The following is a 25,567-nucleotide window of genomic DNA, read 5'->3' as shown; positions in this document are numbered from 1 at the left end:
TGGGTGGTCGTGGATCAGTTTTCCAAAATAGCCCATTTTATCCCTAGAAATCTTACCCACAACCCTCTGCTTTTACCACCACTTTTTGCAGTATGTATTCCGCCTTCATGAACTCCCAAAACACATCGTTAATGACTGGAGTTCAGTTCACTTCAAGTTTTTGGCAGGCCCTCTGTAAACAGTTGGTAGTGACCCTAGACCTTTCCTCTGTCTACCACCCTCAGTCTGATGGCCACAGTTAATCAGATCCTTGAGGGCTTCCTCAGAAGCCTATATGTTGGCTAGGCAAGATGATTGGGTGTAACTACTTCTATGGATCGAACTGTTACAACAACATGTTGGTAATCTTCGGGATCTTCTCCATTGTACATCATGTATGGCCAACAACTTAGAGTGCCTCTACCTCTCCATGTGTTCACAGACATCTGGTAGTGGACCACCTTTCTGTCAACCTACAGGAGATATGGAAGAAGACTCATTTCCTCCTTAGGCAGGTAGTTGACTGCTTCGAGAAGAATGCTGACAGAAAGTATAGAACTGCTCCACAGTTCATTCCTGGGGACAATGTCTGGCTCAATATAAGGAACGTCTGGCTGAAGGTTCCTTTGTGAAAATTCGTCTCTAGGTTCATCAGATTTTATCAGGTCAAAAAGGAAATAAACCCAGTGAGCTATCAACGCAAGATTCCCCCCTTTCTCCGAATCCATAACTTATTCCGTGTCTCTCTGCTCAAACCTCTGACTCTCAATAGATGCTCTCTAAGGGAGGCAGCCCTTTGACTGCTCCATGAGCCCTTTGGACTGGTCGGGGTGGATATGTGAACCCTTAGGGCTGGTGCCAGAAGAAGAATGTCCAGTGTGAGCAGACCTGCGGATAGCTGTCAGATGACAACCTGCAATCCAGGCAAGAAGTAAACTAAGTCCGATAAGTAGGCAGGGCTCAAGGCAGGTGGCAGGCAAGTCACAATCAGGAACAGGTCAGGACCAAATGCAAGAATCCGCAGCTCAAAAATTCAAGATACACTGGGAGAAAACCTTTTGCTTATGTGCAGAAAGAATGTTGACATCATTAGGGTGCGCCACAAGAAGTCCATGATGCTGGGCCTATAAAACCATGAAGAGAAGAGAGTCTGAGCAAGGTAGGAAGCAAACAAATAGCTGGTGCCAAAAACTATGCCAGAACTCTCTCAGGTAGCAGAAGTCAATGCTGGGGCCAGAGATGTGGCACAGTGGGTGCCCTTCTGGGAGCAGAGGCTCGTGGCTGGTGGTATATTACATACTCGAAGAGAAAACCCCTCTCCACCCCTGTCTCTGCTGATTCAGAAATGGAGTTTGAAATCAGCAACATCATAGTTTCTCACTATTTTGGAGTCAAACTTTATTATTTAGTGGACTGGAAGGGCTACGGCCCTGAGGTAAGATCCTGGGAACCAGCTAGACCCTCAATGCCCCATTCTGGTCAGGGAAGTCTATTGTCTTTCTTCACAAGCCCAGGAACAGATAGCCTGGTGGGGGGGGGGAGTACTGCTATATCCTGCTAACTGGTTTTGAGTCCAGCATGGTTCCTGGCGTCTTGATAGTCTGATGTATCCTGCAGCTTTGTCTAAGGAGCCTCAATCACTCAGCAGTTTTATAGGCCCAGCGCACAGGATTTCTTATGAGTGTACCCGGATGACATCATCACTGCTTTCCTATAAAAGAAACTCAGTCCTCTGAGCCAATACCTGAGTAATAGGTTTTGGTTCTGTGTGGTCCTGTGTATTGCTGTTCTTGTTGCTGCTTTCACCCTTCTCACTGTCTTGTCTGCTGCCTATCCTGATGACTTGCTTGCCTCTTGACTGATTAAACTTGGCCTGCCACCTGATATTGCATGAATACTGCTGCCTCAACCCTACCTTTCTGACTATGCCTCTGGTGCCTGGTCCAGACTGTCAACTGCTTTGTGTCTGCTTCTAGCCCGTGACAAGTTCTTGCTCAAATACACACACAAACCTTGATTTTACGCACACAGACATGTAAACCGGTGTGATTTGTATCCGTACAGGAACATCGGTATAGAAAAATTAGAAATAAATAAATAAATAAATGTACAAATATATACATCTTGCCTCTTGCACCAAAAAAAATATATCGCTGTTCCCTTTGTTCCTTTCTCTCACATATCACAGAAATAGTAAATACACAAGCACATCCTCCCCTTTTCTCACATACACACACACACACACACACACACAATCACATTTTGGAAATTTTGTACTAGATTGTAAAAAAAACCAAAAAAAAACAACTTTTGGGAAGTATGTGTACTCAAAGTATACCTTTCCAATCTGGTATTCCAAACCTTTATATAAAAATAAGCTAAAACAAATATAGGAGCAGCATAAATTGACCTTCCAAATGGTAATATTTGCCAGGGAACCACTTGCTGACCAAAACATGGTTTTTAAATTTCATTATTTATCTTTTCCTACATGCTGGGCACTTACAACAATCTGTCTACCATATGTCAAAAAAGACACAAGTGAACTTCAAAGACCTTAGAGGTACTTGAATTTTCTGACTCTCTCTGCACTTGTGGTGTATGTTTAATTATTTTCTGCTTTTCAGCACTTCAAAGCAGATTACATTCAGGCACAGTAGCTATTTCCCTGTCCCCAGAGGGCTTACAGTCTAACTGGGTGATGCATCAAGCTGTGATAGAGCTCTGACATGTGTTAAATAGCATATATCATATGATATAGCCCTATCACAGCAACATGCGTGATATTTTTGCATAGCCCTGCCCAGATTCCCTCCTCTATTACAATGAGCTGCTTTGCATGCATGAATTTTACAAATCCTTGCAAAGCAGCTCATTAATATGCAGTTTTGGTGTTAGAAAGTTGTCAGCTGCACTACTTATTTGGGTCCCAAGGTTCCTGCATTAGATTTAAAAAATCCTGCACCAAAAAGGAAAAGGGGGTCAAAGCTGACACTTCGAGGCAGCCCAGACATGCCAAGTTTAAAAAAAAAAAAAAAAGTCACACAACTACTATCTTTTCAAAATGGCGCCAACCTGACCTTGCCCCAGTCATATGACTGGGACAAGATCCAGAGATCGGACCTCAGCTATGTGGCCTAGGTCCAGTCCTTGGACCTTGGTCTGCCCCCACACCAATGCGGAATCACTTTGCAACTTTCAAGGTTTATGGGGGGGGGGGAGGGGGGTGTTAGGTTTCTACTTGATACCAATGATTTTTTTTTTTTTTTTACATTTGGAGGGATTTGGGGGTGGGGGCCCTATACTGCAACGATTTGTTATTACCATTGGGTTGAGAGGAGGAGGAGGGCCAATGCCACCATAATTTTTTTAAGGAAAGGAAGGATGGGGGACATTTATTTTGTTCAGACAGGGTTGGGGGGTGTCGCACGACTTTTTTTTTTTTTTAAACTTGACATTTCAGGGCTGCCTCAAGTGGCAGTCCTAAGGTGAGCAGGAGGGTCAGCTTTGACCTCAGGTTTTTTAATTTTTGGCACGGGACTTTTGGTGGCATGGCCCTTTAAGGCGATGGTGGTCCCATGAGGGTTAGGACTGCCTAAAGGGCTGATATAATATTGCATTGTCCCATGGTATTTTGCCACAAGACAAACCCATGCTGTGATATGGCTGCAATGTTTTTTTCAAGGGAGGGGGCTATCATGGCTACACCCCCTGCGATTATGGGACCTTTCCTGTGAAAACAACATCACAATTTAGTACATCTAGGTCTCAAACTTTTTCCTGAGTCAACAGAGGGTAAAGTGACTTTCCCAAAGTCACAAGGAGTGTTGGGGTGCAGCATGGCACTTTTTTTTTTTTTTTTTTTCTTCAGTCAGCGTTGAGGGCCCTTGCCTGATACTCCTGTCTCACTGTGTCTTGGTTTTTCAAAGGACTGGCAAAAAGGCTTCAACAGAGGCGAAGAAGAAAAAGTTGTTTTCCAAAGTGGAAAAGGAGAAGCCGCAGAGTGATACCAGCCGCCCTAAACCTTTCCAGCTGACAACACGGGAGCCTGTTGATGATGTGTACATGGTACAGTATTATGCAAAGCCCATCTACGAGATTGAGACAGCCATCGACAGGCTGAAGCAGTTTCAACAACTGGACTTCACCGATCCTAGCCAGCTGGTCTATACTGAATTGAGACTTGATATGACATTGGAGAAGAAGGTAAGAGGGTTTTTTTGTTTTGGTTTTCCTCCTCGTATTGAATTTGACAGTTAAAAATTATTTCTCCAAATACACATACAAACCTCAGTTTTACAAATAATACTAAAATAAGGGGGCGCTCCATGAAACTAACAAGCAGCAGATTCAAAACTCATTGTACTAAGTATTTTTTTACTCTGTGCACTGTAAAACTGTGGAATCTATTGCCAGAGGATGTGATCAAGGTGACTAGCATAGCAAGATATAAAAGAGGTTTGGGCAAGTTCCTGGAGGAAATGTCTATTACACATTATTAGCCAGGTAACTTAAGATAGCTTTGATATCTCTGGGAGTGAGTAAGAGGAATTAGACTAACTTTATGGGAAATGCCTGGTACTTGCAAACTGGATTGGCCACTGTCAAAGGCAGGATTCAGGACTGATTGGATCTTTATCGTACCCAGCATGGCAATTCTTATGTTCTAAAATTTTATTCTTCAAATGCGTGACAACTTAAGGCTAAACTCACCCAAATTTGAGCCTTGGGGAAAATTTCTTGGCAAATAAATATTTGGCAATTTTTGTGAATAAAATTATTCCCATTCCAATAAACCAGCCATAGCTCAAACACCCCCTGTGTCTCAGGAGAAGTGAATAATCCTCCTTCATGCTAGATTTTAGTTGGGTGGGTGCCCTTGGAATTGCATAATTGTAATACATATTTGACTCTTAAGCACTGAAATGTGGTTCATCTAAGGCAAGATGAACTACATTTCAGTGTGCTTTAAGCTAAAATGAAAAGATTTTCTCTGAGGACAGTAGGATGGAAGTCTTAACACGTAGGTGACATGCATCCTTTAATCACTTCTTTTCCGCAGAGCCCACCAGTCATGGTTCCTCACTCTCCTGCCTATTCATCATAGGGCCCAGAGGTCTAGTTTCATCTCCTTGTAGTTCCCTAGGTAGATTTTCAGTTTTTCCAGGTTTCTGTTTTCCATGATCAGTCAGGGGCACCATCTGACTGATGTTAGGTTCCATGTTAGGAGCTACCACCCAAGAAAGAGATCTAGGCGTCATAGTAGATAACACATTGAAATCGTCGGTTCAGTGTGCTGCGGCAGTCAAAAAAGCAAATAGAATGTTGGGAATTATTAGAAAGGGAATGGTGAATAAAACAGAAAATGTCATAATGCCTCTATATCGCTCCCTGGTGAGACCGTACCTTGAATACTGTGTACAATTCTGGTCGCCGCATCTCAAAAAAGATATAGTTGCAATGGAGAAGGTACAGAGAAGGGTGACCAAAATGATAAAGGGGATGGAACAGCTCCCAAATGAGGAAAGACTAAAGAGGTTAAGACTTTTCAGCTTGGAGAAGAGACGGCTGAGGCGGGATATGATAGAGGTGTTTAAAATCATGAGAGATCTAGAACGGGTTAATGTGAATCATTTATTTACTCTTTTGGATAGTAGAAATACTAGGGGGCACTCCATGAAGTTAGCATGTGGCACATTTAAAACTAATCGGAGAAAGTTCTTTTTCACTCAACGCACAATTAAACTCTGGAATTTGTTGCCAGAGGATGTGGTTAGTGCAGTTAGTGAGCAGTGTTTAAAAAAGGATTGGATAAATTCTTGGAGGAGAAGTCCATTACCTGCTATTAATTAAGATGACTTAGAGAATAGCCACTGCTATTATTAGCAACAGTAGCATGGGATAGACTTAGTTTTTGGGTACTTGCCAGGTTCTTATGGCCTGGATTGGCCACTGTTGGAAACAGGATGCTGGGCTTGATGGACCCTTGGTCTGACCAATCAACTCCTGGCATCAAGTTCGATGTTTCCCTTTTTTTTTTCTGGCTGGCCTTGGATAAGCAGATCAGAAGTTTCCAACAATGCCCTCAGTATGCCAGGGTTAAGTCTATCATGGATCCCCATGATAGATGTATCCTGTACCTAGGGCATTGTATGGCATCCGAAGGTGACATTTGTGTATATCATGACCTCAAAAAAGGAACGGTTATGGATGGAGATGATGGAGAAGCACTTTGGGTATTGGAAGACTAATTCATCGGCACTGGAGGCATCGACCTTGATGGACCCAGGAGTTGCACTGGACACTGGTGATACATTGATACCGAGGGGGAATTCCACTCCCTTGAAGCCTAGTGTTGGTAGGGACCAGAGAGAGAAGCCATTGCCTGCCTTTTCACATTTGAAGAAGGCATTGAGTTCCACTTCTTTAACACCAGCATCGAGTGATGGCAAAGAAGCACAGGCATCAGTTTCCATTGGTGCGCAATGCAAGGAGCGAGGAGGGTCCAATGGTGGCCAACTACCCCCTGAAGTGGTCCCATGGAGAGTAGAGCTCATCCTTGCTGAAAGCCCAGAAACCGCACTGATTTCTAGGGATCCTAATGCCAGCCATCAGTACATCTCTCTGTTCCCAGGAAGACTTGGCCACCTACCTCTCTTTTCAGCCAGTCAGTGTTGACATTGACTGTCTTTGAAGAGGAGCTGGACAAAAAGAATCAGCAGGCCTTAGACAAGCACTGCGAGGACTCTGTCCTCTGACCAGTGTCAGCTAAAATTGAGCCTCTGCTTGAGTCCTTCCAGCTGCCTGGTGGCCTTGCAACGGTAACAGGTCTCGGAGGGGAATTGGTGTTAATGGCAGCTGCCCTGATAGACTGAAAATCACTATCAGAAGAGAAAGCTTCCCTGAGACATCTGAGTTCCTTGGGTTCCAGGCCCAAGAAGACTAATGTATTCCTTTCTGAGGCCCTGTCTGCTGGAAGAGCACTGTCTGGCTCTTCCCCTCCTGCCTACCAGTCGGGGTCTGTCTTGAGGTTTCTTGGGGGTATGGCTAAAGATCTATAGATATCTCTGACGAAGCAGGATTAACGGGTGTTTCCTTTACCTTCCTTCCTAAGAGAGAAGGAAGTCCCACCTGAGGACCTCTCTTTCATAGGTTTCATTAATTGAATGTCGGAGGCCATTCCCTTTACTTTGCTGCTCGAGGATGAAACCAGAAATATGACTTATTTATTTATTTATAAACTTTTCTATACCGTCGTATAGCACAGGCCGTCACAACGGTTCACAAACATAAGAAAATAAAAGTTGATCTGTAAAACAATATAAAAATACAGTAATAATAATAATGCTGAGCATCCTCCAGTTTGTGGAGCTCCCTAAGGAAGTTGTGGTAATCCCAGATCACAAATCCTTCAAGAGTTGTAGATGAGGATGTTGGAGAACCCCCCCCTCTCTGTGGCTTCCCTGAACAATATGGTGGATGTGATATATTTCATCCAGAAGACTTCTGGATTTGAAAAGTGGCAGCTACCGCACCATTCTTTGGTGGTCCTATATGCTCTTAAGAGGGTTAGGATCCATTCCATGGTGTTCTAGAACCTTGGACCCTCTTTGGAGTGGTGTTTTGGGGGTTATGCTAAAAGCCTGCATAGGCTTCTACCAAGTTTTCATGGATCAGAACTTGGAGGACCTGTTAAAGCAGATTCAGAGAGTGGTTGAGCAGCTTCCTTCAAAGCAGCAGGACTCCCTCCAGACACTGGTGGAAAAGGGAACAGAGTGCAGAAAACACATGGTCCACTTGATTTTTTATGTTTTCAAGATGGCATCCAGAGTCTGTGCTGTAGGCAGGCCCGATTTTAGTCATAAGCAACATGGGCAACTGCCTCTGGCACCAAATTCTTATAAGTTCCAGAGCATCGCCACTGCTATCCAAGCCTAAATCTAAATCTTCTGCCATGTTGCCATTTCTTTCTTCTGGCCGCATAGACTTCAGTTAGTGCAAGAAAAACAAAGAAAAATAAACACGAGGCCTTCAGCAGCCTTCTTGCACTGACTGACTCTATGGTGCCCAGCCCCTTACACGGGTTTCCCTGGTAACAGGAAGTGAGAGGAAGGGGACGGGACATCAGAGGATCCTTCAGCATGAGAAGGCTGTAGAAGGCTCCTTGCTGATTTTTCTTTGTCTTTTGTTACTGCTGCAGCCCAGACTTCAAGGTGAGGAAGGGAATAGAGGGAGTATTGCCTGAGAAAGAAGGCTTTGGATAGGATGGATCATATCCTCCCCCCACCCTCACAGGGAAGAGGTAGAGGATAAATGTTCTTCCCCCAATGCCTAAGAGCACCACATGCCCCTTTAATCCTACCTTGTTGTGGGGGATTTGTGCCCAAAGATTTGCCTGGCTGTGGGTTTTATACCTCTGACTTGAAATCCAAGAAAGACTCCAAGAGAGAATCTTTTCAAAGATAGGGTTGAGGAAGAGGTAGCACAGATATTTAAACTCTGTGCAATGCTTCAGCAGCTCACGATAGCCACTCTGGACCTGCCCTCCTCTTCTAGAAGTTATCTGAGAATGGGGCAGAGGAGTCACTTTGTCCAGCCAAGGAGATAATACCCTTCACCCCCTCAGACCCATACTTAGCAGGCCCCTCGTGCACATCCAAGGCAGCAGTGGGCCCTTAAGCCACAACTGTCACCCCAGTCAACACCTGAGATGGTTTTTTGATTGGATCACAATCATATACCCATGCCAGAGAACCTTCCTGTCAGGCTGAGATTTTACATAAACTGCTAGCCCAGTGTAACTTCAGATAATTGAGCCCTCGCCATCATAAGAAGAGCGTACAAATTACATCTATGGGATCTTCCGCCAAATCACCTTCCTGGACTCCAGTTGGGGTCACTTGCCACATCAAGAACTCTTTCAAAAGGAGCAGGAAAGAGGGGAGGGATTCTACTCCATGAACCTCTGACTCCAAAGAAAACAGGAAGCAGGAGGACTTGTCTCATCCTAGACCTAAGGGCCTTGAACACGTTTCTGAAAAAGAAACATTTCCCTGGGTACCTTAATTCTCTCCCTTCAGGGAACTGGCTATGTTCTTTCATTCTCAAGGATGCTTACACCCACATAGAGATTTTTCTCCATCACAGGAAATATCTCTGATTTGTTGTGGGGTAACGTCGCCTCCAGTGTTGCATGCTGCCTTTTGGCCTATCGTCAGTCCTGCATGTCTTCACCAAATGTCTGGCTATGGAGGCGACTCACCTGTGCAAACTGGGGATGCATGTGTATTCCCATCTGGACAATTGGCTGGTCGAGCTAATCACAGGTGAGTGCCACAGAATCGATGCGCAAGACCATTCAGGTGTTGGAGTTACTAGGGTTTGTCATAAACTACCCCAAGTCCTATTTGAGCCCATCATCTCAATTTGAATTTATCAGAACCCCGCTAGACATGACTCAGGCAAGTCGTCGTTCCATAATAGAAGGCTGTCTTGATATCCACAATGAAAATAATCCAGATGAGTTAGTGGGCATCAGCATGGGACATGATGAGGATGTTGGGTTTTATGGCATTAATTGTACATGTAATCTCCTTGGTACATTTCCACATGAGTAGCCTCGTATCACAGTGGCTGCAGGCCATTCAGGATCTGCAGACAGCATCCATGTCATGCAACCATTCATGGACAATTCCAATCTGACTAGGGGTATACTCCAAATTACTTTGATCGAAATTGTCCTCACCATAGATGCGACCAGCCTGGGTTGGGGAGCTCATGAAGAGGGGCTTTGCATCCAGGGGCTTTGGTCTGCTCAATAAAAGCATCATCAAATAAACTTCTTGGAAGCTGAGGGCAATTCAATATGTTCAGAGATCAGTTAGCCAGCAAAGTAGTCCTGGTCCAAATGGATAACCAATTTGTGATGTTCTACATCAACAAACAGGGAGATATGGGATCATTCCTCTTCTGACAGGAGACTGTCCAGTTGTGGGACTGTGTCATCTTCCAAGGTATAGTTCTCAGGGCATGTGTCTGGCATGCGTGGAGAATATTCTGATGGATAGGTTGTCAGAACCACATGAATGGTCAATAGACTGGGAGGAGAGGGTGGTAGCAAACCACATATTCTGTTAGTAGGACACACCCGTGGTAGATCTGTTTTGCATCCTCTCAGAATAGGAAGATTCTGCACTTCTGTTCCAGGAAAAGGACACAGATTAGCCTTAAAGGCCTTTGCCCTAGATTGGAGCAAGGGTTTGATGTAGGTATATCCTGTGATACCGCTAGTTGCAAAGACTGAAGCTGAAAGAACACTGGGGGACCATGATTCTCATTGCTGGTCCCACTCCTCAGGGAGATATCCATCAGGGAACCAATTAGGCTGGGGAATTCCCCAGATCTCATCACTCAGGATCAGGTCTTTGACTCACTGCCTGGATGTTGAGAAGTTGACCTTGCAACCTCTTAATCTGTCAGATGATGTGTCTTGCTTTATTTTAGTTTCAAGAATGGGTTTCATTAGGAAGTTCTATGGACTTAAATGGAAGAAGTTTGCCTTATGATATGAACAAAAGGCCCATCCCTCACCGCGATCTGCGCTCAGCGGGGAACGACGGGGGGGGGGGGGGAGGACTGGCAGCTCCCCGACTGCCACGCGACTGACTGACCCCGTATCATGATCCCCCCCTGGTGCCCACTGAGGATCCCTCGCCGCCGGGGAGGCAGGCCAAACAAAGTCCGTCTCAGGACAGGCGCGCCCAACCGGAGCCGCGTGCGCGACAAGCTGCTCTGCGCGGCATCGGAACAGAAACTGCAAAAATAATGGCTAAAAGGAAAACCAGCCGCAAGTAAACACCGGCGCACACACAGTCGCGGCAAAGAAAAACAAGGGAGAGTGTTGAGAATAAAATTAATTAACTTGCCTTTTATTTATTTATTTTTTTTAAATTAAACTTGCCAGTCTGCCGTGGTCTTTGGTCGGTGATGCTGGAGTGAGTGATCCAGGCTCCCTGGTATCACAGGCCAGAGGGCTCTCAGCCCCTGCCGCAGCTGCCTTACACCAGGGGGGGGGGGGATAGTCCCCTCAGCCTCCCAGGGGGTCGGCAGGTCCTGAAGTGCTCTCTCCGACAATCTTCCTTGCAAGTAAATTTATTGATCTTTTCTTTTTTTTCTTTTTTTTTAATAAAAGCTTTATAATTATAGCAAAAGGAGAAAAACCTAAACTACCAAGTAACCTATTCCAGACTGAGTTTGGCACCCCCACCATCTGCTGGAGACAGAGTAATACTGGCAGACTGTGGGCGGCACCCAGGTATATATGGCAGAGTCTGTCGCAACTTTCTCTGTCTCCATCTGCTGGACGGGAGGCAAAACCCAGGAGTCTGGACTGATCCGGGTACGTACAGGGTATTGTATTTATTGTATTTATTCTATTTATATACTGCCCAATTCATATGGGTCTCCAGGCAGGCATACAAAAACATATATAAAATGCAAAATAAAATTTCAATATGACGTGTGTAACAAATACAATAACAGAAAAGATGCCCTGACTCTTAGGCAAACTCAATCTTTTAAATAGAAGACTCCAAAAGCTTCTTTGAACTGAGTTAAAATTGTAACTGACTGGGCTCAAAAACGAAATACTTGTACATTTTCATATGTCACAAGACATTTACAAGGAAAACAAACATTTTTGCACCAACAGCAGAAGTTTCTGCATAGAGAGATTTGCTGCTTCTATCTTAATTCTCTGGTGCAGAAATAAAACATTTTTTGTACAAAAATTATTGTACGAAAAATCATCTGTTTATGTTCAAAAAATCATCTGTTTATGTTCAAAGACAAAAAAATACCAAAAGAGTTGGTCTGTCTCATCAAAGGACTGTTTCTGTATGGCAGTTTAATCCAAGCTGTCACATGACATACCAGTGCCCTTGCTATTCCAGTTTTAATTCTGTGCTTTAGGATAGGCAGTGCTGCCAGGAAGATGGTGGGCAGTGCTGAGGGGGCAGCAGTGTGCAGCGCCCCGTTGCCTGCTTGCAAACGTGCGTGGCAGAAAATTTTGATTTCCAAAACTTCTCTGAATGCAGAACAGCTAGAAGGCAGTGGAGGCAGAGTGGTTAGCAGGCCGTGTGCCGTGGATCAGCCTGGTGGGTAACTGTCTGTCTCCTTTTGTTCTTTACGGCTTTCAGAAAAAAGTGGATCCATTCGTCAGTACCCTCCATCTGCCCTATCTGTTTATAGCTGAAACGAACAAAGTCTTGGTATTCACGGAGGTACGTGTGAGCATGCGTGTGTGCCCAAGTATTCTTCACCTGCAAATGCAAGAAATTTCTCTTTTATACCTTGGGTTTAAATCCTAATTTTTGGTTTATAAGAAACTCTATCCTAAGAAAATAATTGCAAATATTTGCTTTCTTCATATTTATTTATTTATTTGTTGATGTTCAAGGTGATAACACAGATTGGCATGGTTTTTTGAATGGGGTATCAGATTTGATGCTTTTGTTCACATACTTTGACAGAATGCAGATGAAGCAGAAATTGCTGAAAACAACGGAGCTGCATTTGTTGGAGGAGCTGAACTGGTTGAAAAGGTACTGATTTTTGTATTTTTTTTTCCTGTATGACACACTGATAGCCAAACCATGAGTTTCACATTATCCGAATTAACACTTCAAGAAATGAAAACCATCTAAAGATGAAAATCAGCAGTTTGTTTTCCTTCTAGTTTTCATTTTATGTCTGTTTGAAATGAGAATTTGATATGTTTGAAGGCTTCTTCACCCTGATTTCCCTATATCCAGCACCCCCACCAGCATATTCACATGCACATATGTGCGCACCCATATATATGACTTTTATGACTCTAAGGGCAATGGAGTGTTGTCCTGGAACTCAAGGCATCCAAAGTAGGAGCACAGTATGGTCATCCAGGGTGGATGCTTACGTAAACTGAAAAGATCCATGATCTGTAAAATAGCCAGAGAATCTAGCCAAAATCGTATCACTAAGAGAGACATGGATACACATTGGAGCTGGGTACCCTGCTGTGCTGTACATCCCTACAAATAAATGAAATGTTTCTTAGCATCCAGAGACAGATGAATCCAGAACCAGTGGGTTTTTACCTCTACCAGCAGATGGAAACTGAGCAAACTGACATCACAGTGTATATATACTCCCGCAGTGACATCAGCCTGCCAGTATTCTCTTCAAAAGCTAACTGTGAACAGACTAGCAAAAAACTTGATTAAAAAAGTCAACCATAACTGTAGTCAAACAATACACAGCCGCATCTGTGCTGTAGGGCTTTATGCAAAGATAAAGTGATATGATGAATATGTGGAAGGTGTACATTTTGAAGTCATCTCTTCATCTATATACAAACATTTTATTGTTGAAATGCAGCTGCTTTGGAGGAGTTCAGCCTGCCAGTATTCTTTCTCTAGAAGATGGTAGGCAAGCATACCAGAGCTGAAGCCTGGTTAAGCTGAGTGAAGACTGAGATTTGGCAGGCTGCTCCTGAGGTGAGTCTATTTAGCAAAGTCCTGGACACAAGGGGCTTTTCACAGTCCAAAAAAAAAAAAAGTGTGAGAGAAAATGAACAAAAATGACTATAGTAGATGAAAACTCTGTGGGATTTTTTTTATTCCAGTAAACAGGTGGTGCATGTTTAATAAACCATATGAATATTTAGAACTACATGTAAACCATGCTTCAATATCAGGATTTCATGCAGAAGTCCAGCAAATCATAATGCAATAAAGCTTGGTACCCCAGAATTAGAGTGCCATGATGAAAGTCCACATAATCAAACGTACAAGCATACTAGGTCCCCTGACACGGCCATGTTTTGCTGGATGGCTTCCTCAGAAGGAACATTACTCAAAGCACTTTCGGCATAGTGTCCCGCTCTGTCAGCATCAGCAAAAAGAATTTCCTAGCGTGTAGCAGATGGACTCATGACCAATGGGTATAGTGTACTCCTGCTAGCAGTTGGAGATGGATCAGATTTCAATCTGACGTCAGACCCTAGAACATACACCCCTGCAGGAAGTGCAGCTCTTCAGTATTTTCCATCTCCATAGCAGTTAGGGACTATCTGCACGCTCTCACAGCGTTAGAACCAAATTCAAAGAAGAAAACCAAAAATTTAAAGGAGAAACCTACCTGAAGATGAGCCCTGCTCTCCTGCAGTGATACCCTCAGGTTCCTCCCCCAGTTGAGATTCCCGAGGTGATTTCCGAGGTCCCTTGGAGGTGAGCCTCGGTCCGGCGGCTGAATCGCGGCGAGGACCTAGCCCCCGATCCTCGGGCGCGGCTGAGAGGCAGCGGGTACACCCTCGAGCGCGGCGGTGAAGGTATTGGCCCTCTCCTCCCGCAGCCGGAGACCACCCGGGACGAAACCGGGAAGCGGCGAAGACAAGATAAGCTAGAAATCTTCTGCTTTAATCCGGTCTCCGAGGATCAAGGAGAAGCACAGGCCACCGGCCGGGACCAGTGCCACCGGGTTGATCCGCCCTAGCAGTGCCAGGCCCCGGTTATTTCCAAGGTTCTACCCACGTGGAGACCCTCCGAAAGGGTCGCCATATTGCCCGCATGCTTGCCGTCGCCAACTTGGCCCGATTCACCGTGCCGTTCGCTGTTCGGCCCGAGCGCACAAAACCGAGTTAGGTGCACAAAACACTTGTGCGCATAGACTTACACGCACATAAATCGCTGTGCGCATATCTACGGCTGGACGCACAGCTACGCGCACAACTCACAGGCTCATCTTGAACGCACAGAGCGCATAAGAGTTTACGCGCCAACAGCATGGCACCACCAGAAACAGGGATAAAAGCTCAAGACCTCTGCCCAGCATGCCACATCAGAGCCGCACAAAGCGAGGAGGCCGAAGCCCTGTGCACGCAGTGTGAGGAGGCCCTGGGAGATCCAGTTCAGGGCCAGTTTCACCCAGGGCCGAGTTCTAGCTCCTCAGGGAGTACCCCGGACCTAGCAGATCCCAGTGGGAGCTCCCCACAGACGGGGACCCCCAGGGAACCAGCGCCCCTCAGCTTGGATCCAGTGTCGATCTCATAGGTGGAGTTCTTCAAGGGGATTCACGCCTTTGTTCAAATGCAAACTGAACCTCCAGCTGGACAGCCACATGCTCCGCCGGAGGACCCTCAGGCCCGAGGCCCTTCAAGACCTAGTCACAGGCTTCCACTACCCAGAAGCCCCACCTATGGGGACACGGACATCTCTGAAGAGGAAGCCGAGCCCCTAGAAGAGGGGGAGCTCCCCCCGGGGACAGAGCCTCACCGAACCATGAGACGCTGCTTCACAAAGGACGAGCTCCCGGACCTGGTCACCCAATGTCTGACGGAGCTTGCTATCCCGGGCCCAGGTACTTCGGGGGAACCTAAACCGAACCCCCTGCTGGAGGGTCTTTGTTAGACCTCTCACCATTTCCCTCTGTTACAAGCGGCACAACAGCTGATTGACCTGGAATGGAATGCTCCGGAGTCCACATTCAAAGGGGGACGAGCTTTGGCAGCCATGTACCCCCTGGACCCGGCGACCAAAGATCTTCTTGCATGCCCAAGAGTTGATGCCATGGTCTGCGCGGTCTCTAAGCGCACCACTATCCCAGTAGAGGGAGGAGCAGCGCTCAAGGATGCACATGACCGGCGTCTGGAATCCATCCTCAGTCATTTGACGTAGCCGCTATGTCTCTACAAATTGCGGCCTGCTGCACAGTGGTGACACGTACCTGCTTATCCCAAACCAGGAACAACACCCCGGGAGAAGACATGGAATCCGCAGTATCATTCCTCGCGGACGCTGCCTCCGACCTAGTGCTTACTGCGGCCAGAGGAGTGTCATCTGCTTTGGCGGCCAGAAGGCAACTCTGGCTCCGAAGCTGGTCGGCCGATGCATCTTCCAAAACGCGCCTCACAAGGATGCCCTTCAAAGGATCCCTCCTGTTTGGCAGCGAACTAGAGAAATTAGCCGACAAATGGGCGAGTCCCCAGTGCCGCGCCTGCCAGAGGATAAAATGAAGAGAAACCAGCGACTCTTCGCCAGGTCCTCCAGGGGCAGAAGTTCACAGTGCTTCAATCCTTACAGGAGCAACTATCAAGCGCCCCGCCCTACGAGCAGGAACCAGTCCTTTCGGAACAAGCACAACAAGAGGGGTACCAGCTCGGGTACAGGCCCCAGCCGCTCCCCACAATGAGATTCAGCTGACCCGTCCAAGGGAAGAAGCCATAGGGGGCAGACTAGCCCTATTCTACCGCAGATGGGTCGATATAACTTCGGACAAGTGGGTCCTAGCCATCATTCGAGAAGGGTACTACCTGGATTTTCTACGTACCCCTCCGGACAAGTTCGTGGAGTCCCCCTGCCACGACCTCTTCAAGAGGCCGGCAGTGGAAGCTACACTGTCTAGACTACTGGCCCTCGAGACCATAATCCCAGTGCCTCCACAAGAAATAAATACTGGACATTATTCCATCTATTTTATCGTCCCCAAGAAAGAGGGAACATTCAGGCCCATCCTGGACCTCAAGTCGGTGAACCGCCACCTGAGGATTCCCCACTTCCGCATGGAAACCCTGCGATCCGTAATAAGGGCGATACAACCGGGAGAGTTTCTCACATCCCTGGATCTTTCGGAGGCCTACCTATACATCCCAATTCATCAGGAACACCAGCGCTACCTACGCTTCAAAGTCCTGAACCGTCACTACCAGTTCTGGGCACTATCTTTCGGGTTAGCCACAGCACCCAGGACGTTCACCAAGGTAATAGTCGTGGTGGTGGCAACACTGAGGAAGGAAGGAATCCTCGTCCACCCTTACCTAGACGATTGGCTGATCAGGGCAAAGTCACTGGAGGAAAGCCACCAAGCAACCAGCAGAGTCATAGCTCTACTGGAGAGCCTAGGATGGGTGGTGAACACAAACAAAAGTTCCCTACAGCCCTCACACCTAGGAGTCCGATTCAACACAAAGGAAGACAAGGTCATCCTGACCCCCACAAGGAGATCAAATCTGTTACCGGTTGCAAACCTTGCTGAATGATCCTCGTCCCACAGCATGGGATTACCTGCAAGTCCTCGGGCTGATGGCATCCACACTGGAAGTTGTGCCATGGGCGCGAGCCCACATGAGACCCCTACAGCGCTCACTTCTATCACGGTGGAATCCACGGTCCCAGAGCTACACCGTACGTCTATCACTCCCGGGCAGAGTCCGGACCCAGCTACGGTGGTGGCTGCAGGCCAGCCACATGAGTCGGGGATCAAGACTATCCTCCCCAACCCGGACCCTACTCACCACAGATGCCAGTCTACGGGGATGGGGGAGCACACTGCGAGGAGTTAACCGCCCAAGGGCAGTGGAACGCAGAAGAGGAGGGATGGAACATCAATCACCTAGAAGCGCGGGCAGTCAGAGTAGCCTGTCTGTGGTTTGCTCACAGACTTCGGGAGAAAGCGGTCAGAGTAATGTCGGACAACGCCACAACAGTGGCCTATTTCAACCGACAGGGGAGAACCAGAAGCCAACAGGTGTCCCTAGAAATAGACCCCCTGATGGCGTGGGCTGAAGCAAATCTCCAGGAGATCTCCGCCGTCCACATTGCCGGGAAAGACAACATCGCAGCGGACTACCTCAGCAGGGAAAGTCTAGACCCAGGAGAATGGAGGCTGTTGTCTGCAGCCTTCCAAATGATAGTGAAACGATGGGAGACACCGGACATGGACCTTCTAGCAAACAGATCCAACGCCCAAGTACCCAGATACTTCAGTCGCAGGTGGGAACCGCAGGCCCAGGGGATCGATGCCCTGGTACAGACCTGGCCACCGGGGACCCTGCTATACGCCTTCCTGCCGTGGCCCCTATTGGGCGCAGTCATTCACAAGATACAGCTACACAGGGGACTAGTTCTTCTGGTGGCTCCGGATTGGCCAAGAAGACCGTGGTACGCAGACATGAGAAGACTGCTGGCAGGGAACCTCCTGCCACTGCCTCCACACAGAGACCTGCTACAACAAGGTCCGATCCTCCACGAGGACCCAGCTCAATTCTTTCTTATGGTCTGGCCATTGAGAGGGCCCGCCTGAGAGAGAGCGGATAGTCGGGGGCTGTAATCGACACCCTCCTCCGAGCACGCAAGTTCTCCACATCGTTAACATACATAAGGATTTGGAGAGTATTTGAAGCCTGGTGCGAAGACCACAACATCAAACCACGCTCATTTAAAGTTCCCGTGATCCTGGAATTCTTACAGAACGGACTACAGAAGGGACTGTCCCTCAACTCCATCAAGGTACAGGTGGCCGCATTGTCATGCTACGGCTCTAAGAGCGAAGGCGACAGCATAGCCTCTCACCCGGACGTGTCACGCTTCCTAAAAGGAGTCAAACACATTTGTCCACCACTAAAGTGGCTGGTACCTCTGTGGAATCTCAATCTCGTTTTGGATTTCCTAGCGGGAACCGCCTTCAGATCCCTCCGAGGACTGTCCCTCCACCTGTTAACCTTAAAGACGGTGTTCTTGCTGGCAGTTTGTTCAGCCCGCCACATCTCGGAACTACAAGCACTGTCCTGCCGTGAGCCATTCCTCAGGTTCACCCTGGGAGCCATCCAACTACGCACAGTTCCCTCCTTCCTCCCCAAAGTGGTCTCACACTTCCACCTTAACCAGACCATCTCGCTACTAACGACAGATGGCTTGAAGAATTCGGAAGAAGCCCGTAGTCTACACCACCTCAACATCGGCAGACTCCTATCCAGATACCTGGAAATGTCGGAACCCGTACGAAAAACGGACCACCTTTTTGTCCTTCACAGCGGAAAGAGACAAGGGGAAGCGGCCTCGCGGGCAACCATTGCCTGCTGAATCAAGGAAGTCATCAAGGTGGCCTACGTAGAAGCTGGCAAGCCACCACCTCTACAGGTCAAGGCCCATTCTACCAGAGCCCAGGCAGTATCCTGGGCAGAAACTAGAATGCTGTCGCCTGCCGAGATCTGCAGGGCGGCGACATGGTCTTCCATCCATACCTTGTCCAGATTCTACCGTCTGGATGTTCAGGCTCGGGAGGACACGGCATTTGCAAAGACAATTCTAAGTGGGTCACGGGCAGCCTCCCACCCGGTTCGGGAGTAGCTTTTATACATCCCATTGGTCCTGAGTCCATCTGCTACAAGCTAGGAAATGGAGAAATTACTTACCTGACAATTTCGTTTTCCTTAGTGTAGATAGATGGACTCAGCATTCCACCCTTGGCTGCCGTTACTCATGGTCTTTCAAATGATTCAAGGGTAAGCCACGTTTTCATTTACCTAGGGCATCCACCCTGCTGGGTGTCGACGCTTTCCGGTTGAGTACACTGGCCGTCTCCAGCTATAGTCAATCAGCCAGTTCAAGTTAATCAAGTTTTAATGTTTAACTAAGTTATGAAGTTCTTCAAGTTAATCAAATTATTAAGTTAATCAATCAGTCAGTCACAATGCTTTTCGAGGAGAATACTGAAGAGCTGCACTTCCTGCAGGGGTATATGTACTAGGGGCTGACGTCAGATTGAAATCTGATCAGTCTCCAACTGCTAGCAGGAGTACACTTTACCATTGGTCCTGAGTCCATCTGTCTACACTAAGGAAAACTAAATTATCAGGTAAGTAATTTCTCCATTTAACCCCTGTCCTTCCACTTGTACCCCTTTGATATGATTATTGGTCCTTATCCTGTATGCAAGAGGCACCATAACAGTACAAACAGTAGGGAAGATAAGGGGATTCTTTGGCTTTCAAGGCCAAAGAATTCCCAATACCCACCATTTATTTTTATGGTAGCCTCAGGTAAGCTATACAGTTTCCTTGACAAGAGAGAAAAGTTATTTCAAATTCCCATTTTCTCTAGAGCAGTGGTTTCCAACCTGGGGTCCTCCAGAAGGGATACAAGAATGTTTTGCTGGGGAGAAAATGAATAAGCTGCTGCCACAGGCCAAAAGAGTGAGAGTGGAGCTTAGTATGGGCCAGAAAACCTCACCTCATATTGCTGCAGACTAGGAGAAGGAGGGACTGAGAGGAGCCATTCATATCAATGGGAAGCCTCAAACCGCACTGCCGCATGTTTAAGGGAATTATAGAAGAGAGGGAGGGATTGTAAACTCCAGTGCTGCACGTCATGATCTTTTCAGCTTCTGCACTTTGAGGAAAACTACGTTATCACAGAGGTGAGAAACACTTCCCATTACTGCCACACAGGGGCATAGGGTGACCGCTGAAGCTGGTGCTGCACCAGAAAATCTGCTGCTGCCAGGAGACCTAGAACACAGTCCACCCTCCTACATTACCTTGTGAACACTACTTTCTTGGATGTAAAATGCCTATCAATTTTATGCTCAGAGCAACCCAATCCTTGGAGGGAAAATTAGCTAAGTCCATCCCTTAAAATAATCACCTAATCTACTAACAGCAGTTACAATAAAATGTGAATAAAAAAATATTTTCTGCAAGAACTTTCAAAACCGATTTCTGCATGCAAATGAAATTAATAAAGCACAAACCTGTTTAAAATTAGAAATGAGGAAGAGAGGACCATAATGCCATAAAAGCCAGTGATAAGTATCATTTTCACAGCAAGAATTCAAGTTACACAAGACCTGGATCTTTAAAATATAGACAAACCTTCACAAAATACAAAATAGAAACATGCCAACAAAAATTTTACTGGAAATCCCATGCTCTACTATGTTATGCAATTTAACAATGGAAAAACAGAAACATCATCATTCTTCACAAACATCAAGCAATAAAATAGTTTTCTCTGTATGTACCCGGATCAATCCAGACCGTGGGTTGAGCCTCCTGTCCAGCAGATGGAGACAGATCAAAACTGAAAAGGGTATCCTATATCAGGACAGAGCCTACTCTGCAGCCCCTCAGTATTTGTCTGTCTCCAGCATATGGATCAGCTCAACCTGCGGTCTCCTGATCTGGGCTAGTTTAGCCCTATTTCCAGTTTCGGTTTTTTCCCTAGAGGATCAAGCAAGTACCCTTTTTGGTTTTAGTAAAAAAAAAAAAAAAAAAAAAGGGGGGGGGGGGGGAATTGGCTCTGCTGTTTCCAAAGGATAAAAGACACTGTCTCCATGCTCTTGGGGGGCTTGGCCCCTTGTGTTTTGTTTCTTGCAGCATAGCCTAAGCCCTGGTGCTCCTAAGGGGGTGAAACTGGTGGTCCAGTCACTCCCCCATCACCTGGCTGCCTTTAAAGTGGTCAGAAGATTACTCTCCTGTCAGTGCCTTTAGGGCACACACATACTCTTTTCCTTTTCTTTTGAAAAAATAAATAAAAATAAAATAAATAAAACCAGAGGTAGTCTTAAATATCTTAAGTCTCCCCACTAGTTAAGTCTTTTTACCTCTGTTGTCGGCAGCCGGGTGTTCAGTCAGGAGCGAGCAGGATTCAGTTCTCTGCCTCCGCTCCTCCCAGCAGCAAGGGAAGCCTAATCAGCTGATTTTCTTTGTGATTGCAGCTCTCTTCACGGACAATACCGCGATCACGCTGCTGCCAAGCCTGTGGGGAACCCTCGACATGATTTTCGCACGAGGGGCTCTGTTCTGCGTGCCTGCCGGGTGGGGAAGACCCCTCCCAGGCAGCGCAGCTAAATCCAGCCCGGGGTCGCTCTTCCAGACGCGTGGCCAGGCCATTCCCAGGTCGGCAAACCGTGGTAATGGCGGCCATTTTGAGTGTTTTAGCAGCTCCCTATTTGGGGCTGCTCGGTGCAGGGGATGACAATTTTGTGGGTTCTCCCCCTGATTTAAGCCCCATGCGACCCCCGGATGGAGTCCCAGACCCCCCCCCCCCCCCCCCCCGGCAAGTCTAGGCCTTGTTTTCTTCCGAATTTATTTATTTAAAAACTTTTCTATACCATCACAACGGTTTACAAATAGGCACATAAATAATTTTGCAATAGATTGTAATTTATCCTGAAGGTGCCGAAATTGTTCAGATAGATGATTCAAATACTCTATGCTATATGTAATGTATATTGAAATTGTATATTGAAATTCCATGCACAAATCCTACCTGGCCAGCTTGCAGGAGGAGGAGGACCCCTCCCCAGGTCTCCCGCCAGCCAAACGTCTGCAGTTGGACCCTCCGCTTTTCTCGAGATCTACCGGACCTCTATATAGTCTTGCCGTGCGGACGTCTGAAGCGGGAAGCGGTGGCTCAAACTCTTGCCAGGCTTCAACAGCTGGGAGCCATTGTCCCGGTCCCGGAGACTGAGTCTGGCGCCGGCCAGTATTCCATCTACTTCGTCGTCCCAAAGAAGGATGGTTCCTTCCGCCCGATCTTAGACCTCAAGAGAGTCAACCGGGACCTCAAGGTACCTCATTTTCGTATGGAGACCCTGAGGGCGGTCATAGCAGCTGTTCATCCCGGTGAATAACTGGCCTTTCTTGACCTAACTGAGGCGTACTTGCACATCCCGATTCGTCCCACGCACCAGAAGTATCTCTGCTTCCACGTGTTGGGCCAGCATTTTCAGTTTCGGACGCTTCCCTTCGGTCTAGCCACCGCGCCGCACACCTTCACCAAGGTCATGGTGGTGGTGGCGGCGGCTCTCCGGGAAGGAGTTCTAGTCCATCCTTATCTGGACGACTGGCTAGTGCGAGCCAAGTCGGAAGTCCTCTACAAGCAGGCAGTCAGCAGGGTTCTGGCTCTCCTTACCTCGCTTGGGGGGATAGTAAACTTTCCCAAGAGCCATCTTCAGCCCTCCCAGGTGTTGGAATTTCTGGGGGTGTGCTTCGATACTCGGGTCGGAAAGGTGTTTCTACCCCGTGCTCGAGCATCCAAGCTCGTCGCCCAGATACGCAACCTTATCTCGTTCCCACTCCCGAAAGCGTGGGACTACCTCCAGGTCCTGGGGACTATGGCCTCCACCATCGACCTCGTCCCCTGGGCTTTTGCACATATGCACCCGTTACAGAGAGCCTTGCTATCCCGCTGGCAGCCAGTGTCGGAACAGTTTCAAATGGTTCTCCCGCTTTCGGCCTCTACCATCGCCGACATACAGTGGTGGCTTTTGCTCCCGCATCTTCTGAAGAGAATGCCTCTTCGGACTCCACAGTGGATCATAGTCACCACAGAAGCCAGTCTCACCGGCTGGGTGGCAGTCTGCCAGTCTCAGGCCACTCAGGGTTATTGGTCCCCGGTCCAAGCACGCTGACACATCAACTGGCTGGAAGCCCGGGCAGTACGCCTGGCTTTTCAGGAGTTTTTACCCCTGCTCCGAGGTAAGGCAGTGAGGGTCCTCTCCGACAACTCCTCGATGGTAGCTTATATCAACCGGCAGGCGGGCACGCGGAGTCGCTTGGTAGCTCTGGAAGCCGGTCAACTCCTTGCCTGGGTGGAACGACATCTGGCTTGTCTAGCGGCCTCCCACATTGCGGGCAAGGAGCATGTGCAGGGCGACTTCCTCAGTCGTCAGCATTCGATCCAGGAGAGTGGGAGCTCTCTGACGAAGCCACGACCGTGATCACCAACAGGTGGGGCCTTCCGCACCTGGACCTCATGGCGACTTTGTCCAACTCCAAGGCCAACAGGTTCTTCAGCCGTTGGAGGGAGCACTGTTCAGAGGGAGTGGATGCCCTCGCTCTACCGTGGACATCGGATGTCCTCCTTTATGTGTTTCCTCTGTGGCCTCTCGTGGGAAAAGTTCTCCAAAGAATAGGACTCCATAAGGGACCAGTCATTCTGGTAGCTCTCGAATGGCCCTGCAGGCCGTGGTTCACGGATCTGGTCAATCTGGCGTTGGACGGCCCTCTGCGTCTCTGCCATCTTCTTCGTCTACTACGGCGGGGTCCCGTATTTTTCGACCAGGTGGATCGCTTTTGTCCAGCGGCCTGGCTTTGGAATGGCGACAGCTGAGGCGTAAAGGCTACAAGGAAGAGGTGATTACCACCCTTCTGCAGGCGAGTAAGACATCTAATTCATTAGCTTATGTCCGCATTTGGAAAGTGTTTGAGAACATCTGTGCTGACTCTGGTGTCTTGGCGCGTTCGGCGTCGGTGTCCGTGGTCCTTTCCTTCCTTCAAAAGGGCCTCTCCAAGGGTCTGTCCTTCAATTCGTTGTGCGTCCAAGTATCCGCTCTCGGTTTGCTTCTTGGTCATGTAGAGGGGCACCATCTGGCATCTCATCCGGATGTGGCTCAGTTCTTGAAGGGCGCCAAACACTTGAGACCCCCCGTCCATCCCACATGTCCGTCCTGGAATCTCAATTTAGTTCTCTGGTCTCTCTGTGTGGCTTCGTTCGAACCTCTCCGTCGGGCTACGCTAAAGGACTTGAAGCTTAAGGTGGTTTTCTTAGTCTCTATTTCTTCCGCGTGTCGGGTTTCGGAGATTCAGGCACTGTCATGTCGGGAGCCTTTTCTGCGTTTTTCAGATTCGAGAGTCTCTCTTAAAATGGTTCCTTCCTTCTTGCTGAAGGTCATTTCTTCCTTTCATGTTAATCAGTCGGAGGCATTCTCGGCGGAGGATGTCGCGGATCTCGATGGGGGCGGCTTGATGTGAAACGGGTGTTACTCTATCTTCAAGTCACCAATGAGTTTCGACTCTCCGATCATCTTTTTGTCCTTTGGAGTGGTCCGAAAAGGGGAAAACAGGCTTCTCGGGCTACTATTGCTCGGTGGTTGAAAGAAGCGATTGCCTCGGCCTACATTTGCCGAGGCCAGTCCGTTCCTGAGGGCTTAAAGGCTCACTCATTGCGTTCTCAGGCTAGTTCGTGGGCGGAGAGTCAGTCAGTCTCTCCGCAAGAAATGTGCAGGGCCGCTACATGGTCATCCCTGCATACTTTTGCTCGACATTATCGTCTAGACCTGCATGCCCCAGTTTTTGATTCATTTGGGCGGCAGGTGCTTCAAGCGGGACTGTCTCGGTCCCACCTGGTTTAGGAAAGCTTTGGTACATCTCACGGTCTGGACTGATCCGGGTACGTACAGGGAAAGTTCTTACCTGTTAATTTTCGTTGCTGTAGTACCGCGGATCAGTCCAGACACCTTTCCCTGTTTGTTTTCTTCTCTTCCTGTCGTCCGCTCGAAGCTCTTCCTACAGGTCTCTGGATGACTGTTACCTATCATTATCTTAAGGACACCGGAAGCATCTGTATGATGTCCAAGGATATGCAAGAGCACTATTTTACAGAGTCCATTCCTTGTTCATACTTGTTCATAATTGTTTCGTCTGTTACTCGTTTGAGTCGTGTTTACTTGCTTGATCTTTTTACTGGGTTTTCTTAATTCTTTCTGCTTTGACAATGGTTATACTGAGGTGCTGCAAAGTAGGCTCTGTCCTGATATAGGATACCCTTTTCAGTTTTGGTCTGTCTCCATCTGCTGGACAGGAGACTCAACCCACGGTGTGGACTGATCAGGAACAAAAATTAACAGGTAAGAACTAATTTTCCTATAAAGCATTCATAATATTAAAACCATGCTAATAAAAATAATTAATATCAATAATAATATCAAAACAGCATATGATTATCTAATTAAAAAAAAACTTGTATAAATTTATTCTAATATTTACCAA

At 47.5% G+C, this 25,567-nt stretch overlaps 1 protein-coding gene across 3 annotated transcripts in view; it reads left to right on the top strand.

Moving 5' to 3' along the window:
• Positions 1-25,567, top strand: part of MRPL1 (mitochondrial ribosomal protein L1) — a 102,371-nt gene that overhangs the window by 13,181 nt on the left and 63,623 nt on the right. For all 3 annotated transcript variants that reach the window (XM_029600417.1, XM_029600420.1, XM_029600407.1), the window contains exons 3-5: positions 3,909-4,185; positions 12,177-12,260; positions 12,510-12,581. In XM_029600417.1, the coding sequence (XP_029456277.1) occupies positions 3,909-4,185; positions 12,177-12,260; positions 12,510-12,581 (433 nt within the window). The remainder of the gene's footprint in view (positions 1-3,908; positions 4,186-12,176; positions 12,261-12,509; positions 12,582-25,567) is intronic.

Source organism: Rhinatrema bivittatum, chromosome 1, assembly GCF_901001135.1.
Source record: "Rhinatrema bivittatum chromosome 1, aRhiBiv1.1, whole genome shotgun sequence".
NCBI classification, from domain to species: Eukaryota; Metazoa; Chordata; class Amphibia; order Gymnophiona; family Rhinatrematidae; genus Rhinatrema; species Rhinatrema bivittatum.
This window is presented reverse-complemented; position numbering and strand designations above follow the sequence as displayed.